The sequence below is a fragment of the Phyllobates terribilis genome, unplaced genomic scaffold (assembly GCF_046119375.1).
Source record: "Phyllobates terribilis strain yellow unplaced genomic scaffold, ASM4611937v1 Scaffold_9__5_contigs__length_417890890, whole genome shotgun sequence".
NCBI lineage: Eukaryota > Metazoa > Chordata > Amphibia > Anura > Dendrobatidae > Phyllobates > Phyllobates terribilis.
This window is the reverse complement of record NW_027362769.1, coordinates 66,134,521-66,153,045: the sequence shown is the minus strand read 5'-3', so window position 1 is coordinate 66,153,045 and position 18,525 is coordinate 66,134,521. Positions and strand designations below refer to the sequence as shown.

Here is an 18,525-nt window from a genome sequence, read left to right as displayed (position 1 = left end):
TTCACAATGAGTTTTTGTACCAGAAACTCTCAAAATCCTCTTCATAATCTAAAAACGTTATTCTAATGATCTATGCATGTACTGATTGTGATTCTGGTGATGTATTTATATAACTGCCCCCTTGAATTCTTTTGTAGCCCTTGGGATTGGTTCAGCTTGACAATGTGGACTTTGGACCAAAAAAATAAATAAATGTTGTGCACTCCTGGTAGAGAGAATTAGGCACATATACTAAAGCCAATAAAATGGAGCAAATTACTGCAGAAAAGTGGAGAAACAACAATGATTAATCGGGGCCATTTTCAAGTATAAAACACGACTTCTTACATGTATTTGGTTTAGATTGTTTCCCATATGAACATCAAGCAAAATGTGCAGTTTTAAGATTTATTTTATAATAGAAATAGTCAAACCCAATACAATTAGGTCTTACATACATTGGCCAAAAGGGTTTCTTTGTACTGAAACCAAGAACAATTGTTGGAAGCTGTATCGAATGTACTCATTTCCACCTTGATCCAATTCCTAAATATAAAGCACATGGACATAGTTCATGTCATACATATTTTACTAGATTTAGCATAAGGCAATACTTGTTAAAAAAGGCCAGATGTTTTTGACAATACACATGACTAAAATTCCAGTGCACTTGATTAGAGGTTTCACTCAATTTCGTCGGTCTTTCAGTACGAGCTGTCATATTGTTCATCACTTAGAAACGCAATCTGGGACATCTTCAGATGATTCAGTCAGATACCAGGTCTGGGTCAGGTATGCAGGACATTAGCTAGGATCCTCCTGCTCTGCCTTCATGCGTTTTATAAGGTGCTCGGTTACAGCAGAGAGAGGGTTGTTCTTGTAAGATGGGCTTTTGACCAGTTCCTGAAAGCGAGAAATTTCTTCTTCCCTATTACAAACAAATACAAAAAAAAAAGTTTTACATTTACAGTAGTATTCAAAATAATAGCAGTCAATATGACTAACCAGATTAATCACTGTTTTTGGTATAAATTATATTACCACATGTCAAACAATTTACCAGTTGGTGCAGTAGATTCTAAGAAAACCAACAGACTCAGCATTCATGATCTGCATGATTTTGAGTCTGTGCATTTGAATAATTAAATTGAAAGGGGGTGTGTTCAAAGTAATAGCAGTGTGGAGTTGAATTAGTGAGGTCAATCATTCTGTGAAGAAACAGGTGTGAATCAGATGGCCCTTATTTAAGGGTGAAGCCAGCACATGTTGTACATGCATTTCTCCTTGAAAGCCTGAGAAATATGGGTCGGCAAAGCATTGTTCAGAAGAACAGCGTACTTTGATTAAAAAGTTGATTGGAGAGGGTAAAACTTACAAAGAAGTGCAGGCAATGAAGCATTATAACGAAATATTGCTATACGCCCTGGATAAAGCCACATCTCCTACACAAAGAACAATTCGGCATAGACGGCGACAACCCTGGCACACGCCTCAAACACGTCTTCTCCAGAGGTGCTCCAGGTGCGCTGAACGGCTGTGGAGAAAATCTAATCTGCCCGAAGATTTCCTCCATTATAAATTTATGCTGAAAACATATAACTCTGCCCTTCACCTCTCCAAACAAACCTACTTTAACAATCTCATCATCTCACTTTCCAATAATCCTAAAAGCCTCTTTGACACATTTCATTCTCTCCTCAATCAAACAGCACAGGCCCCGACCACCGACCTCAGCGCTGACGATCTGGCCAATTATTTCAAAGAAAAAATTGACCTTATCCGACAGGAAATTTTTTCCCAATCCACAAATGTTATGCATGCTCTCCCCCGCCACATTGTATCTTGCTCACTTTCTGACTTCGAACCAGTCACGGAAGATGAAGTGATCAGGCTCCTGGCATCTTCTCACCCTACTACCTGCACCAGTGACCCTATTCCCTCACATCTCCTTCAGTCCCTTTCTCCAGCTGTCACCACTCACCTAACTAAAATTTTCAACCTCTCCCTCTCATCTGGTATCTTTCCCTCTTCTTTTAAACATGCCAGCATACATCCATTACTTAAAAAACCATCCCTTGACCAGAACTGCACGGCCAACTACAGACCAGTTTCCAATCTTCCATTTATCTCTAAACTCCAAGAACGCCTGGTCCATTCACGTCTAATCCTCTATTTCTCAGACAACTCTCTTCTTGACCCTCTACAATCTGGTTTCCGCTCTTTACATTCTACTGAAACTGCCCTCACTAAAGTCTCTAATGATCTACTAACAGCTAAATCTAATGGTCACTACTCCCTGCTGATTCTCCTGGATCTCTCTGCAGCATTCGACACTGTGGATCACCAGCTCCTCCTCACTATGCTCCGCACTATTGGCCTCAAGGACACTGTTCTCTCCTGGTTCTCCTCCTATCTCTGACCGCTCCTTCTTTGTGTCTTTTGCCGGCTCCTCCTCCTCTCTCCTTCCCCTTACTGTCGGGGTTCCTCAAGGATCAGTCCTAGGCCCCCTTCTTTTCTCCTTATACACCGCTCCTATTGGACAAACAATCAGTAGATTCGGTTTTCAGTATCATCTCTATTCTGATGACACCCAATTATACACCTCTGCTCCGGACATCACCCCTGCATTACTACAAAAGACCAGTGATTGTCTTTCTGCTGTGTCTAACATTATGTCCTCCCTCTGTCTAAAACTGAATCTGTCAAAAACTGAACTACTCGTATTTCCTCCCTCCACTAACCTACCTATGCCCGATATTGCCATTTCCGTTTGTGGCTCAACCATTACTCCCCAGCAACAAGCCCGCTGTCTTGGGGTCATTTTTGATTCAGATCTTTCCTTCACTCCTCACGTCAAATCACTCGCTCGTTCAGGTCATCTACACCTCAAAAACATCTCAAGAATCAGGACATTTCTCACCTTTGACTCGGCAAAAACTCTTACTGTAGCTCTTATTCATTCTCGTCTCGACTATTGCAACTCTCTACTAATCGGTCTCCCTCTTACTAAACTCTCCCCTCTCCAATCCGTCCTTAACGCAGCAGCAAGGATCATATTCCTCGCCAACCGCTACACCGATGCCTCTTCCCTGTGCCAGTCATTGCATTGGTTACCCATCCAATATCGAGTTCAATTTAAACTTATCACGCTTACCCACAAAGCGCTCCATGCTTCAGTACCCCCCTACATCTCCTCACTTATCTCAGTCTACCACCCTACACGTGCCCTCCGTTCTGCCAATGACTTAAAACTAAAATCCTCCATAATCCGAACTTCCCACTCCCGTCTCCAAGATTTCTCACGTGCTGCGCCAATTCTCTGGAATGCACTACCCAGGACAGTTCGATTAATTCCCAATACCCACAGTTTCAAGCGGACCCTAAAAACCCATTTCTTTAGACTGGCGTATCGCCTAAACACACTATCTGTCCGTCCCAGTTTTCCCCCATATTAAAATCTTCTTCAATTTCAGGTTCATACCATCCATGTACTTAATAGCCTCGGTCAGGACTGTACACATACTGGCTGGCGACCAGTCCATGTATTATTATTTATCCTATTTAGTATATCAAGGCTGCATTATACAATATATGTACACTTTACCTTTTGTGTCTCCCCCATTTCCTCATAGACTGTAAGCTTGCGAGCAGGGCCCTCACTCATTTTGATTTGAGATATGCTTATTCTGTATTGTCTGTATAAGTCCCCCCTAAAATTGTAAAGTGCTGCAGAATATGTTGGCGCTATAAAAATAAAAAAATATTATTATTATTATTATAGGCTGTTCAGTTAAAGTGATCTCCAATGCTTTAAAATGGAAAGCAAAATCAGAGAGACGTGGAAGAAAACAGAAGACTATCATTCGAATGGATCGAAGAATAGCCAGAATGGCAAAGGCTCAGCCAATGATCAGCTCCAGGATGATCAAAGACAGTCTCAAGTTACCTGTGAGTACTGTGATAAAAGACGCCTGTGTGAAGCTAATCTCTTAGAAAGAAGTCCCCACAAAGTCCCACTGTTAAAAAAAAGACATGTACTGAAGCGGATACAATTTGCCAAAGAACGCATCAACTGGCCTAAAGAGATGTGGAGAAACATTTTGTGGACTGATGAAAGTAAAATTGTTCTTTCTGGGTCCAAGGGCTGCAGACAGTTCATCAGACGTCTCCCAAACTCTGCATTCAAGCCACAGTACACTCTGAAGACCGTGAAGCATGGTGGTGCAAGCATCATGGTATGGGCAGGTTTCTCTTACTATGGTGCCGAACCTATTTGCAGCATAACAGGGATCATGGACCAGTTTTCATATATTAAAATACTTGAAGAGGTCATGCTGCCTTACGCTGAAGAGGATATGTCCTTGAAATGGGTGTTTCAACAAGAAAACAAGTAAACAAGCAAAATCTTGGTTCCAGTCCAACAAAATTTAGGTTATGGAGTGGCCAGCCCAATCACCCGCACCTTAATCCAATAGAACACTGAGGCAAAGCCAACAAATGCTAAAAAAAAGTGGGATGTAGTCAAAGCATCCTGGGCTGGAATAACAGGTGACAGGTGCCAGAAGTTGATGGACTCTATGCAACATAGATGTGAAGCAGTTCTAAAAAAACAGAGTATACAACTAAATATTAGGTTAGTGATTCACAGGAATGCTAAATCCTCAAAAAAAAAATACATATTGTGAGTTTGTAAATAAAATGCAGACACTGTTATTTTTTTTAGAACAGCCCAATTTTAATTTTTTGTTATTTTCTGTAAAGTAATTAAAAAGTATATACATTTCATGTTCATGTTTTGAATTAGAAAACCGTGTGCAATGTTCCCAATGCATGGAAATAAAAACTAGTATAAAGATTTTGTGCTTAACTCATGTTTTTGAACACACGGCTATTATTATTTTGAACACTACTGTATGACATTTTTTCATTTTTTTTTAAGGTTTTCCTCCTTTTGTAATATCATGAATGTCACATTCAGGTGATACCTAGAAATTGTAGTCATCCACACCCGCAGACACTTGGCAAATGTATCTGTATATGTAGGAAAAGGGAAGATCACCTACACCGACTAGTTGTCCTATTTGGTACCCAAGTAGAGTTTTTTAATACTCTAGGCTAATTTAGCAGTGAACTGTAATTATATAGAGGAGCTAATGATAATTTCTGGTAGTATAACATGGTTATGGGATTAGTATCTAATATGGTGGCTCTGGGTGGTTTAAGGGTTAATACTGAATGATCCTGGGGTTCTAGAGTTGATTAAAAGTTAATTATTTTCTTTTCCTGGTGGGCTATGGTAATTATTGTGTAAATTAATATTTTTCCTCGTATCCAGGAATAATTTCCTCTCCTCTCAACTTATTTATGACCAGTCCGCAACTTCAAAAAAAAATGACTCGATTTTTGTGGACACGCTATCAGCAAAAAAATATGAACATGAGAACAGCCTCATAGTTTATATGTATGTGTTCTGTCTGTGAAAAAAACAGATATGACCCGTGCGTGGAAACTGGACGTCTGAATGAGGTCTAAACCCATGGTGAGTATTAACCCTATACACACTTGTTTTAGAGGACTGCCATGCTCTTCAATATGTCTCAATCACCTCTTGGCTACTCGGATTTAACTAGCAATGTAATAGGAGCAGCCCTGGTGAGAGGCCCTTCTCCCCGAGGTACACAGAGAGTTAATCATTCACAGATCGGAGATTTGGTACATCAGTTCCCCCCTCTTAGCAGCTGCGCCAGCTCTCTCTGCACATCAACTGTTATGTCTGAGAAGTGGATATAGCTCCCCAGGGTCTGGAAACAAAACGTTAGTAGAAATCGGAGGCCGACAGCCAAAGCAAATGATGTATAGTCCAAAGTTAGCAGCACAGAAATAGCGCGGATATGAATCGTGGTATGTTTTATATACCGATGTTCGTAAAACTAAATATGTAGAAATTATACGGAGGAATTACCAGGCTGCAAGGTTAGTGGCCAACTATAAAAGGGAATAGGAAATGGAGGAGGAAACTAGAATAAAACGAGAGAGAAATAAAACAAAAACAACAAAACCAGCCACAACACTTGGGATAAAGCACCGATTCCTAGATAATGGGTTGTGTTAAAGCACAGATTCCTAGGTAACGGGTGGGGATAAAGCACAGATTCCTAGGTAACGGGTGGGGATAAAGCACAGATTCCTAGATAATGGGTTGTGTTAAAGCACAGATTCCTAGGTAAGGAGTCAGGACAGAGCACAGATTCTTAGGTAACGGGTGGGGATAAAGCACAGATTCCTAGGTAACGGGTGGGGATAAAGCACAGATTCCTAGATAATGGGTTGTGTTAAAGCACAGATTCCTAGGTAAGGAGTCAGGACAGAGCACAGATTCTTAGGTAATGGGACAGGATAAAGCACCGATTCCTAGGTAATGGGACAGGATAAAGCGCCGATTCCTAGGTAATGGGACAGGATAAAGCACAGATTCTTAGGTAATGGGACAGGATAAAGCACCGATTCCTAGGTAATGGGACAGGATAAAGCGCCGATTCCTAGGTAATGGGACAGGATAAAGCACAGATTCTTAGGTAATGGGACAGGATAAAGCACCGATTCCTAGGTAATGGGACAGGATAAAGCACAGATTCTTAGGTAATGGGTCAGGATAAAGCACCGATTCCTAGCTAACTGGCGGGGATAAAGCACCAATTCCTAGGTAATGGGACAGGATAAAGCACAGATTCCTAGGTAATGGGACAGGATAAAGCACAGATTCCTAGGTAATGGGACAGGATAAAGCACCGATTCTTAGGTAATGGGACAGGATAAAGCACAGATTCCTAGGTAATGGGACAGGATAAAGCACAGATTCCTAGGTAATGGGACAGGATAAAGCACAGATTCCTAGGTAATGGGACAGGATAAAGCACAGATTCCTAGGTAATGGGACAGGATAAAGCACAGATTCCTAGGTAATGGGACAGGATAAAGCACCGATTCCTAGGTAACTGGTGGGGATAAAGCACAGATTCCTAGGTAACTGGTGGGGATAAAGCACCGATTCCTAGCTAACTGGCGGGGATAAAGCACCAATTCCTAGGTAATGGGTCAGCATAAAGCACCAATTCCTAGGTAATGGGACAGGATAAAGCACAGATTCCTAGGTAATGGGACAGGATAAAGCACAGATTCCTAGGTAATGGGACATGATAAAGCACAGATTTCTAGGTAATGGGACAGGATAAAGCAGATTCCTAGGTAATGGGCAGGATAAAGCACTGATTCCTAGGTAATGGGCAGGATAAAGCACTGATTCCTAGGTAATGGGACAGGATAAAGCACAGATTCCTAGGTAATGGGACAGGATAAAGCACAGATTCCTAGGTAATGGGACAGGATAAAGCACAGATTCCTAGGTAATGGGACAGGATAAAGCACAGATTCCTAGGTAATGGGACAGGATAAAGCACCGATTCCTAGCTAACTGGCGGGGATAAAGCACCAATTCCTAGGTAATGGGTCAGGATAAAGCACAAATTCCTAGGTAATGGGACAGGATAAAGCACAGATTCCTAGGTAATGGGACAGGATAAAGCACAGATTCCTAGGTAATGGGACAGGATAAAGCACAGATTCTTAGGTAATGGGACAGGATAAAGCACCGATTCCTAGGTAATGGGACAGGATAAAGCACCGATTCCTAGGTAATGGGACAGGATAAAGCACAGATTTCTAGGTAATGGGACAGGATAAAGCACCGATTCCTAGCTAACTGGCGGAGATAAAGCACCAATTCCTAGGTAATGGGTCAGGATAAAGCACCAATTCCTAGATAATGGGACAGGATAAAGCACAGATTCCTAGGTAATGGGACAGGATAAAGCACCGATTCCTAGGTAATTGGCCGTAGAATCAGAGACACAATTATACTTCAGGTAGAATACGAGTTTAATGAGGCAACAATTCAGTGAGCAGAGTGGCTTGTACCCCACGTGCGATTTTAGGGTTGTGCCGACATCGGAGTTGGATACTACAGTAAATTACAACCAGTTCCAGAGTTGGGAATTGTACCTAAACATGTCATGTATAGGGTATATAGGAAGGGCTTTTAAAGCAGAGAATAGGGGAGATATATCTATGAAATATTTTTTTTTTGGCACCGGCATTGAATACAACGATTCTCGTTTGTGTCGAGGAAAAAAAGTTGTTTTTTGTTTGTTTTTTTGAGTCACATCCATCATGTGACTTTAAAGGGGTTGTCCACTTTCAGGAAAGCGGGTCCCAAGATCTGTCACATACTTGAAATAAGCGGAGCAGGTTCTCACCCTCCCCGAGTCCAGCGCCTGCTCCCTGCTTTGGTCTCAGTGTTTTGGCTGCAGTGGTGACGCAACATAAAAAGCGCGCGTCACTGCTACAGCTAATCATTGAGCTCATGCGCGATGTTGCATGAATTTGCAGCAAATGAAGCACAAGAAATTAAGATTCATGAGAATCCACTGTTTTTGCAAAATTTCAGTTCAGTTCAAGTCACCTTGAACGGATTCGCTCGGCTCTCTCTACTTGTTATTTTTACTGCACGGTAATCCGCATAAATAAACCCCAAAAAAACACACACAAAATACACCCAAAAGAAAACAAAACACTAAAATGAACAGTAGCAGAAAGGCCCGGTTGTTTATGGGTTAATGTTTTTCCAGTAAAGCAAGGCTGCCTACTACCCACTTAGCAAGGAAATCCAGAAAAGCTAACACCAACCAGCTCCGCAAAACCATTCATTTTTCAGGATGAGTAGGGCTCCTGTAGTTGGATCCCCATAAAAAAGTGAGGGCATAGCACCAACATACTGTCATTATTTTAGGGGGGAGGTGGGACCTTTCTAAGGATTGTAAATCATCTGATATAAATTGCAGTAAGACATTATACTTTCTCCTTTGTGCCGTTTTTCACCTTCTGTCTAAATTTAATTTTCCTTGATGTGCTGCTGAATAGAACAGTCTAAGTTTTGTATATGACAGCGCACCTGGACTGAATGTACAGGTTACATATTATACTTTTATGGCCACGACTCTACACCTTCTACTATATAAGAAACCCAATAAATACAAGATTAGTAGAGCAGACATTCTGGGCAGACTTAGGAGAAAGAACAAATGTAGCCATATTTGGTATTCTCCAGCCCTGAAACATGACATATTAGTAGAATAATATTCTCTGTATGTCTGGCTACGTCCACTGGTTTCCCATTAGTTATTAAGGAGGTTTCCAGGCCGGCAATAAATCCTGAAGCACGTCAGACGGCTGACTGCTAGTGGCGAACAGCTGATCCCGCTCTTGTGTACCTCCAATGGGATAAAATAAGTGGTGAATGAGAGCAACAAACACACAGTCAGAGCGACACGCAGGCGCGCCCACACAGTCAGAGCGACACGCAGGCGCGCCCACACAGTCAGAGCGACACGCAGGCGCGCCCACACAGTCAGAGCGACACGCAGGCGCGCCCACACAGTCAGAGCGACACGCAGGCGCGCCCACACAGTCAGAGCGACACGCAGGCGCGCCCACACAGTCAGAGCGACACGCAGGCGCGCCCACACAGTCAGAGCGACACGCAGGCGCGCCCACACAGTCAGAGCGACACGCAGGCGCGCCCACACAGTCAGAGCGACACGCAGGCGCGCCCACACAGTCAGAGCGACACGCAGGCGCGCCCACACAGTCAGAGCGACACGCAGGCGCGCCCACACAGTCAGAGCGACACGCAGGCGCGCCCACACAGTCAGAGCGACACGCAGGCGCGCCCACACAGTCAGAGCGACACGCAGGCGCGCCCACACAGAAAGGCGTGCACATACGCACAGTCAGAGAAGCACACACACAAAGTCGTGCACATACGCACAGTCAGAGCGACGTGCGCACGCACAGAATGACACAGTCTGAGTGACGCGAGTGCAGTCAGAGCAACACACAGGAATACCGAATAACAACGCTGTAGATAGGGTAACAAAACTAAGGCGCTGCATGAGACAGGTGAGATGGGAATTTTTTTTTAAAGCATGTTATAGTCTCATTGCCTTTGTGAAAGGTTGTATACAGTGGGCACAGAAAGTATTCAGACCCCTTTAATTTTTTACACTTTGTTTCATTGCAGCCATTTGGTAAATTCTAAAAAACTTCATTTTTTTTCTCATTAAAGTACACTCTGCACCCCAATCTTGACTGAAAAAAAACAGAAATGTACAATTTTTTGCACATTTATTAAAAAAGAAAAACTGAAATATCACATGGTCATAAGTATTCAGACCCTTTGCTCAGTATTGAGTAGAAGCACCCTTTTGAGTTAGTACAGCCATAAGTCTTCTTGGGAATGATGCAACAAGTTTTTCACACCTGGATTTGGGGATCCTCTGCCATTCTTTCTTGCAGATCCTCTCCAGTTCCCTCAGGTTGGATGGTGAATGTTGGTGGACAGCCATTTTCAGGTCTCTCCAGAGATGCTCAATTGGGTTTAGGTCAGGGCTCTGGCTGGGCCAGTCAAGAATGGTCACAGAGTTGTTCTGAAGCCACTCCTTTGTTATTTTAGCTGTGTTCTTAGGGTCATTGTCTTGTTGGAAGGTAAACCTTCAGCCAAGTCTGATGTCCAGAGCACTCTGGAAGAGGTTTTCATCCAGGAAATCTCTGTGCTTGGCCGCATTCATGTTTCCTTCAATTGCAACCAGTCATCTTGTCCCGGCAGCTGAAAAACACCCCCATAGCATGATGCTGCTGCCACCATGTTTCACTGTTGGGATTGTATTGGGCAGGTGATGAGCAGTACCTGGTTTTCTCCACACATAAAGCTTAGAATTATCACCAGTCCTTCATGTGTTTTTGAGCAAACTCTATGTGGGCTTTCATATGTCTTGCACTGAGGAGAGGCTTCCATCGGGGCCACTCTGCCATAAAGGTCCGACTGGTGGAGGGCTGCAGTGATCGTTGACTTTGTGGAACTTTCTCCCATCTCCCTACTGCATCTCTGGAGCTCAGCCACAGTGATCTTAGGGTTCTTCTTTACCTCTCTCACCAAGGCTCTTCTCCCACAATTGCTCAGTTTGGCTGGACGGCCAGGTCTAGGAAGACTTCTGGTGGTCCCAAACTTCTTCCATTTAAGGATTATGGAGGCAACTGTGCTCTTAGGAACCTTGAGTAATGCAGAAATTCTTTAGTAACCTTGGCCAGATCTGTGCCTTGCCACAATTCTGTCTCTGAGCTCCTTGGGCAGTTCCTTTAAGCTCATGATTCTCATTTGGTCTGACATGCACTGTGAGCTGTGAGGTCTTATATAGACAGGTGTATGCCTTTACAAATCAAGTCCCATCAGTTTAATTAAACACAGCTGGACTCCAATGAAGGAGTAGAACCATCTCAAGGAGGATCACAAGGAAATGGACAGCATGTGACTTAAATATTAGTGTCTGAGCAAAGGGTCTGAATACTTATGACCATGTGATATTTCAGTTTTTCTTTTTTAATAAATTTGCAAAAATTTCTATATTTCTGTTTTTTTTCAGTCAAGATGGGGTGCAGAGTGTACTTTAATGAGAAAAAAATGAACTTTTTAGAATTTACCAAATGGCTGCAATGAAACAAAGAGTGAAAAATTTAAAGGGGTCTGAATACTTTCCGTACCCACTGTACTCCATGTGACAGCGGCAGCCAATGACACCTCAGTAGTATGGGGCATGAGATTGCTCAGGCCAGCAATTGCCTGCAGCTACCATGTGAGGTATATGAAACATCATCACTGCAGCTGAGTGAGCAGAAGCCCTACAGGGGCCGGTGATGCCTTATGGTGCTAGAATGGCGGGGTTAAAGAGGTGAGTACTCATTTTATTTTGTAATGATATCATTGGTAGCTGTGGCCAAGTTTTTAAAGGGAACCCGATTCCAATTCAATAATTTCAACCAGGTATGATTCACTCTGAAACGCTTTTCAGAAAAGTCATAAAATGTAAAAGCCAGTTTAGGATCACGCGGCTCAGGTGACAAGTCCAAGACACCGGTTCCCGGAGGCTTCTCCCTACCCAGATCACTGTAAGTGACAGGTCTCTCCCTATCTGTGTGTATAGGTAACACGTACCTGGCTGAATTGACAGAGCCACTGTTTGATTGATGCAGCCCATGGTTTGGCAGCATGAATCAGCGGTCAGGTTCCATTAAAATAACATGGAAAACCCCTTTAACTGATTCATGATTGAGACATCTGACCGCGTTCATGACCAGGCACATTGTTGAGCTGCTGATGCCACTACACAGTGAATCGAGCTGTGCTGTTTTAGTCTCAGTTCACTGTTTACATCCATCTGCCGCCAGATCTGAAAACCACAGTTTAGTAGGGATCCTGTATGTAAGACCCCCACTGATCTTGGAGAACCCCTTTAAAAATTCCAATTTTCGGTACTTACATTATTTTACGTTTCTGTACAGGCCTCATTTTGCTGTAGTCAGTTGGCTCTGGCTTCTTCTTCTTTAACGCTCTGAAATAAGAGAAAGAATAAAGAGTTTTCATGAAATGACCATGTAATTCTATACTACATCTATATGAGTGGCCTGAGGAGCAGATCTCTTCCAAGCCTGCAAAATAGAAAACACAGAAGATAGGAGCCTAAATGAGAACTGAAACACTGGAGGGAGAACTTTCGGGAGGGCAGGGGGACTTACTGCCCACTTGTACAGTACAAAGCTTCTTAAAAGGGATATGGCAGTTTAAAAAAAATAAAAGTGTAACCATTGTATAATGAAAAGTTATACAGATGGTTATCGGAGGAATGCTCTGCCACGCTGAATGCACTTGGGCATCATGATCCGCTGCTGGCAGCTCCTTTTGTAATTGCTGCCCAATAACGTTCCAGTTGCGTTCGATAGGAGACAAGTCCGGAGACGCTACAGACCACGGTAGGACATTTAGGCCACACTGGCTGCTCACAGTAGCACGCACAACATGTAGCCTGGTGGTGTCATGTTGAAAAATCCAACATAAGAATTAAAACCAAAAATTGTATTACCTGCAATACAAAAATTCTAAGGGCTTAACTGCTAAGGAGTAATCTCTTACGATCCTCATCCTACACCTGCATTAATCTATTCTATGCCAATAGCTCACAGCTTGCGTGAACTGTGTGAATGTCTCGATATCACAAACATACCCTTCCATTCTTTTATTAGTCATAAATATATCGCTGTGTCCTAATTTTCAAAGGACCAGTGGTGCAACCTACAGATTGTAAAAAAACAAAAACAAAATACAACTCACTAGATAAACCACAAAATTACTATAGCAATTGACTTACATTTTTATAGGATATATAACGCTCTTCCTCAGTTTCAAAAGAATTCACGTCAATAAGATACCGTATTTGCAAAGTTTGCAGATATGATGGCTACACATATAACAACCTTTTACATTAAACCAGGAATTGTTTTTCCGTTCTTGACTACGAATCAAACTGGGGGATAATTTTCGTGATAGATTAGGAGCTTTTTTGGGGGATTACTGTAATTCCTTTAGCAATCCGAAAAGATTGCAGCCTGCTTCAAAATGGGCAAGCATTTGTAAAATATTTTTATATTTCATTAAATTCCAAACTATAAGTAGTTGAAAAGATTAGATTGTAATAATTTTGATCAGAATTGCAACGGTTCTTTTTTCCTCCCGATTGCACTATATCTAATCTATTTTTTCTGTTCCACTCTTCTAGTTGCTTTATCAATAGCCCAATTAGGATATCCTCATTCTTTAAGCTTCATACACACCCTGCTGCAATCATTATTACAATATCTGGGATACGAACAGTTGGTTTTTGTTCTAGTGATCTCATCCATAGGTACAGCTGATTTTAGGTTTCATGATGATGCACGGTATTACCAGATACCGGTTCTTCTACATGTTATGGTGGTAATATCCCCAGTGATTTCATCTGCCATTATATATAAATCCCAAATTTGTATTATATGTTTCCATAGTAAATTGCAAATTAATGCTATTCCTATTGAAGTACTGCCACATATCTGGTAGGGCCGCCACATCTCCAGACCATATCCTCATGATGTCATCAATATAACGGCCGTACCAGACTTACTGCTTTTAATAAAAAGATGAAAACTGATGTATAAAATACATGAGGAATTGGTTGATATTCCGTAAGTTCACAACCCGTGTCAAGGATCCTCATACTTGCGATTTTTTTCAAACAGCTATGAATAAGAACATTTACTTCCGAAACACGTCAGATATTTGAGGATCAGTGTCCAGTGGTTTTAACACGTATAGCATAAAGTTACAATAAACACAGAGTTTCTCAAGAAGGACAGAGTGGTAGCTTTGCTCTTACTGGATAATGTTGAAAAATGGGTCCTGAAACACTTTGGAGAAATGGCTGCACCACTGGTTCCAGGATTGATCCATTCTGTACATAAGTGAAATTGGACGTCACATATTAAGCCTAAAGCTTCAAACAGTGTCTACACAAACCTTCAGAAGGCGTTTCCAAAACATTGGGCTACAAACCACGCATCCAGCTACAGGTGCTCCATTGACATCACACCACAGCTCTCAAAGGCTACCATGGTGCAGAACAAGACAGAAATGGAGGCTAGAATTGAGGTCTATTCTCCTTAGTTTTTGTCTGGGAAGTAATGATAGGCAGAGATTGGTCTGGAGACCACGTGAGCAATGATCTGAAAAATTCTGCTCCTTGGTTTGATACATCTATAAGGGAGTGTCGGGAGGGATGAGTCTGCAAGACATCAGGAGGAAAGATCATGGCCTGGTGGTGTCATATCTCCCCTAGTACAGGTTCCAGTGATCCCAGGGCTGTTGTGCATCTCAGGCTCGGCTTTTTAGCCTCAAGCATACATTTTTATGCAATTTTTTTTTCTACAATATACAAAGCTTTGTTACAAATTTCATGAAGGCACCAATGAATGTAATGTGCGATGTTGCATTTTCTGAATGTGAAAACAGTGAGATAAATAATGATCCTTCAACATCAGTTTGTTGACAGAAATTGACCTACCTACAGGATAGGTGATAAATGTATGATGGCCTGGTGAGGCGGGTGTCTGACCACTGGGACTACCTCTGTCCACAAGCATGAAGGCCCAAAATTTCTGCGTAAATGGCATGGTAGTGTGCAAGTGCAACCAGGGTGGAGGTTATAGACAGTGAAAGAAGCGCTGGTCACACATGTGCACTACTATTCTATTCACACACGGGAGAGGTTTTTGGCACCTCATCACTAAATGGTGGAGGTACCAGCTGTTGGACGCCCATCAATTATAACTTTATCACCTATCTTGTAGATCACCGATGAATGTATTGGAAAAAACAGTAATTCCCATCTTCAGTTATTGATATTGTCAGATAGTCCTTGTAAAAACAAGCACATTTGCAGTTTACGTCTTATTTCTTCTTAAAATTTGCAGCCATTCTAGCAATATCAATACTTGTTACAGTTTGATGCCAAGACCAACCACCGCGGTGTCTGCATGTTAAGCACCGTGCTGTAGCTGGGTAGGAGTAGGAAACCACACTCTTCGGTGATCCTGGTCGGCTTCAAAACTCGTAAACACTGCGCTCGTTGGGAAGTCTAACACCAATTGTCGTTCTGCAAAGCATCGAGCTGGAAACAAGTGTTAATATCTCAAGAATGGCTGAAAATGTTAATAAGGAGTATATTGAAAAATTGCTTATATTTTCACGTAATATAGGAAACCTAGGGTTAGTAGAAAAAGACAATGAGGAGCGCCATATCTCGTTTATCGTACATAGGTTGTCAACTTCCGTGGTTAGGTGTGTTATCCATTCAGGAATCAGTATTGTCTCAGTGACCTGCCTCCCTTGCCCAAAATTTTGCGTAAGAGCCACCAGGGCCTGGGATCATCTACTTCGAGGTGGCGGTGCATGCGCAGATCAATTGTCAGGCTATATCATTGAGACCATACCGCATATGCACAGCCAATGATGGCACGTGCATGAAATTTTGCGGAGGAGAGTGAGAGAAGCAGGAAGGACCAGAAGCAGGCGGCAAACCTGAGCACATAAATAGATAGACCACCATCTACCACAGATGAAATATTCTGATATATTCATCCACTAATTCCTGGCATAAAATGCTAGTCGCACACATTACCCATAATTTATATCAGACAATGTGAACAGATGATAGTACAGTGAATCTAAACGAAAGTCAAGGACTAAAAAATAGATGGGATGATAGAAAGTGTACAAGGTAGCGACTGACTTCTACATTGCAAAGCCCTTCAAAGAATCCAGAAGGACGCCCATGAGATCAATATAAATGACTCCCACATGCTCCAAGATTAATTCTTGGTACCTCAGCCCTGCAATACAGGATTAATTTTTGGGGGTAAGCAGGTCATTTGTGTGGTTTCATAAACAGCAGCAAACGACTGCCCTGATTTCAGATATTTTTCTTCTAATCATGGGATATTACTAGTAAGGAGAACAGGCTGATTAGATCCAATATACCAGTTAAACTACTGCTCACATTCACCAACTGTTTTGGTTCAATTTCTTTAAAGCTGGGGCTCTGTGGAGATTTTGGCAGCAACACAGATCACACGGCTAAAAAATGCTCTATGCCAATGCTACATTGCAGTGTGATCCTGGTAAATAGGGTTGCACTGCATCCTGCAAGCTACCACATCCGTGTCAAGAAAGTTGTAAAAATTTGGATGTTTTGCAATTTTGCTTTTCACACTTGCAGTACCTGGAGGGTGGCAACGAGGCCATATTCACCAGGATACAGCTACAATGTAGCATAGGCTGGCCGTGCATCAGCAGTGCAGCCAAATGCACCATCATACCAAGAAATCAATTCTACAAGTGAATATCTTGAATATCAAACATGCTTCTACTTATCAGCCATTTCTTTTCATACCCCCTCCTCCAAAATGAATCAATCATTCTGAAAACACCATCAAAACAAGAAGTATTGCCAGCACACTCAGGGATAATCTTACACCGGCCTACTGAAGGAGAATGGAAGGGAAAGAGCAATGTCAGAAGAAAAGTGAAAAAGAGAGGCACAGATAAACACTAGCTGAATGGGTGTGTATGTACCTCACAGCATTGATGGATTCACAGCTACACAGTTCAGTACTGCTGTATGTTGTTCTCCATGCTGCTCCTGCTAAGAGTGTGCTAAAGAGACATAGGAGAGCATCTGGGAAAACTTCAGGATACAAGTCATATAATAACCAGAAATTGTGTAATTCTTTATGTAAAAACACAGGACAGCTTATTCTGAAAAGTCACCTGAAATGTAACAAGTATGACATTACACAAGGTCACTAGGAGAAGGCATCTCCTTAATGATGGGTGAGAGAAATTGCAGATCAGTTGGACGTTCTTTCTATGAAAACCTTCAAGCCCGTCTTCTGATGATCTGTAGCACAGACACAGAATGTGGAGATGATGCCGGGGTTTCATTCATTACATATTTTGGCAGCAAATAGAAAATGGATGGTGTCTGGCTGAGTACATGAATCATGTCTTAAAGTTCCTTTGTGGGACAGACAGATGAATTTTTGCCTGTGACAAAGTAAACCAAGACTTGGCTCTACGTCTTATTGTCTGTGGTCCAATATGTTCATTATAACCTCATCATTGCCCATGTCTGCCAATGTGATTATTTTATGTCTGGGTTCAATAGAAGTATCTCTAAAAGTGTATGTACCACTTTTTATTACCTAGTATGGTCTCGAAAACCAGGCAACGGATCTTTTGTATATTATAGTTATCATAAATTTTGTTTTTATAATTCAACAGTGATAACTACGGCCTCAGCTGTTCTAATAGACAAGATACAAGGAGAGGGAAACAAGAGGAGGAGAGATGAAGCTGCTGGCACTGGTGCTCTCGGAAGGCTTTGCCCAGTACATCTTGGCTGGCTGTACAGAAGTGGATCTTTTGTTTTACTCTTCCGATCCGAGATGGGGCGCAGTTGGGTGCATGCCTTGCCTTTGTCTCTATACACAATATGAGCCCTTACCCAATTACCCTGCACTGTCATCACATATTAGAAATCCCATCTGTATACACGTTCCATCCAACCCAACAAAGTGGGTTTTATCAGAGTGGGTGGGGGGCCTGGGCTTCCCGCAGAGACTAATCTTTTATTAATAACCCTTACAAATGGCTCAAGGATTTTATGTCCTTCCACACAACAATTCTAATCTCCTCAAATAAACGCTTCTGTAGATTATCAACATCAGATATAAGCTGCTGGAGAAAAAGCGCTATTGTCAAAGAGCAATTAAAACTGTAATCCCCCGAAACTGTATCAGCAAACAATCTGGGCGAGTGCAGGGATTGTATATTTTGGTCAATCTTGTAGCTCAGGAAATTAATTATGGTTTTAAAGGCAGTTATTAAAATAAACATTCAGGTGGCCAGTTTAGGAATCCGTATAATCGGGAAAAACAATCTGGAAATTAAAATTACTCTCATGATTTACTTAATCATAACATAACTGGTCGTCCTCCAGCTTGTCCTACTGT

The 18,525-nt window shown here is 42.1% G+C and overlaps 1 protein-coding gene across 1 annotated transcript in view; it reads right to left on the bottom strand.

The window, feature by feature from the left end:
• Window positions 1-373: 373 nt before the first annotated feature.
• The window catches only part of SLX9 (SLX9 ribosome biogenesis factor), a 165,359-nt gene continuing 147,207 nt past the window's right edge, over window positions 374-18,525 (bottom strand). Inside the window, exons 5-6 of the mRNA XM_073646554.1 lie at window positions 12,408-12,479; window positions 374-907 (exon numbers count right to left, since the gene is read on the bottom strand). Of these exons, the coding sequence (XP_073502655.1) occupies window positions 784-907; window positions 12,408-12,479 (196 nt within the window). The 3' untranslated portion in view covers window positions 374-783. The remainder of the gene's footprint in view (window positions 908-12,407; window positions 12,480-18,525) is intronic.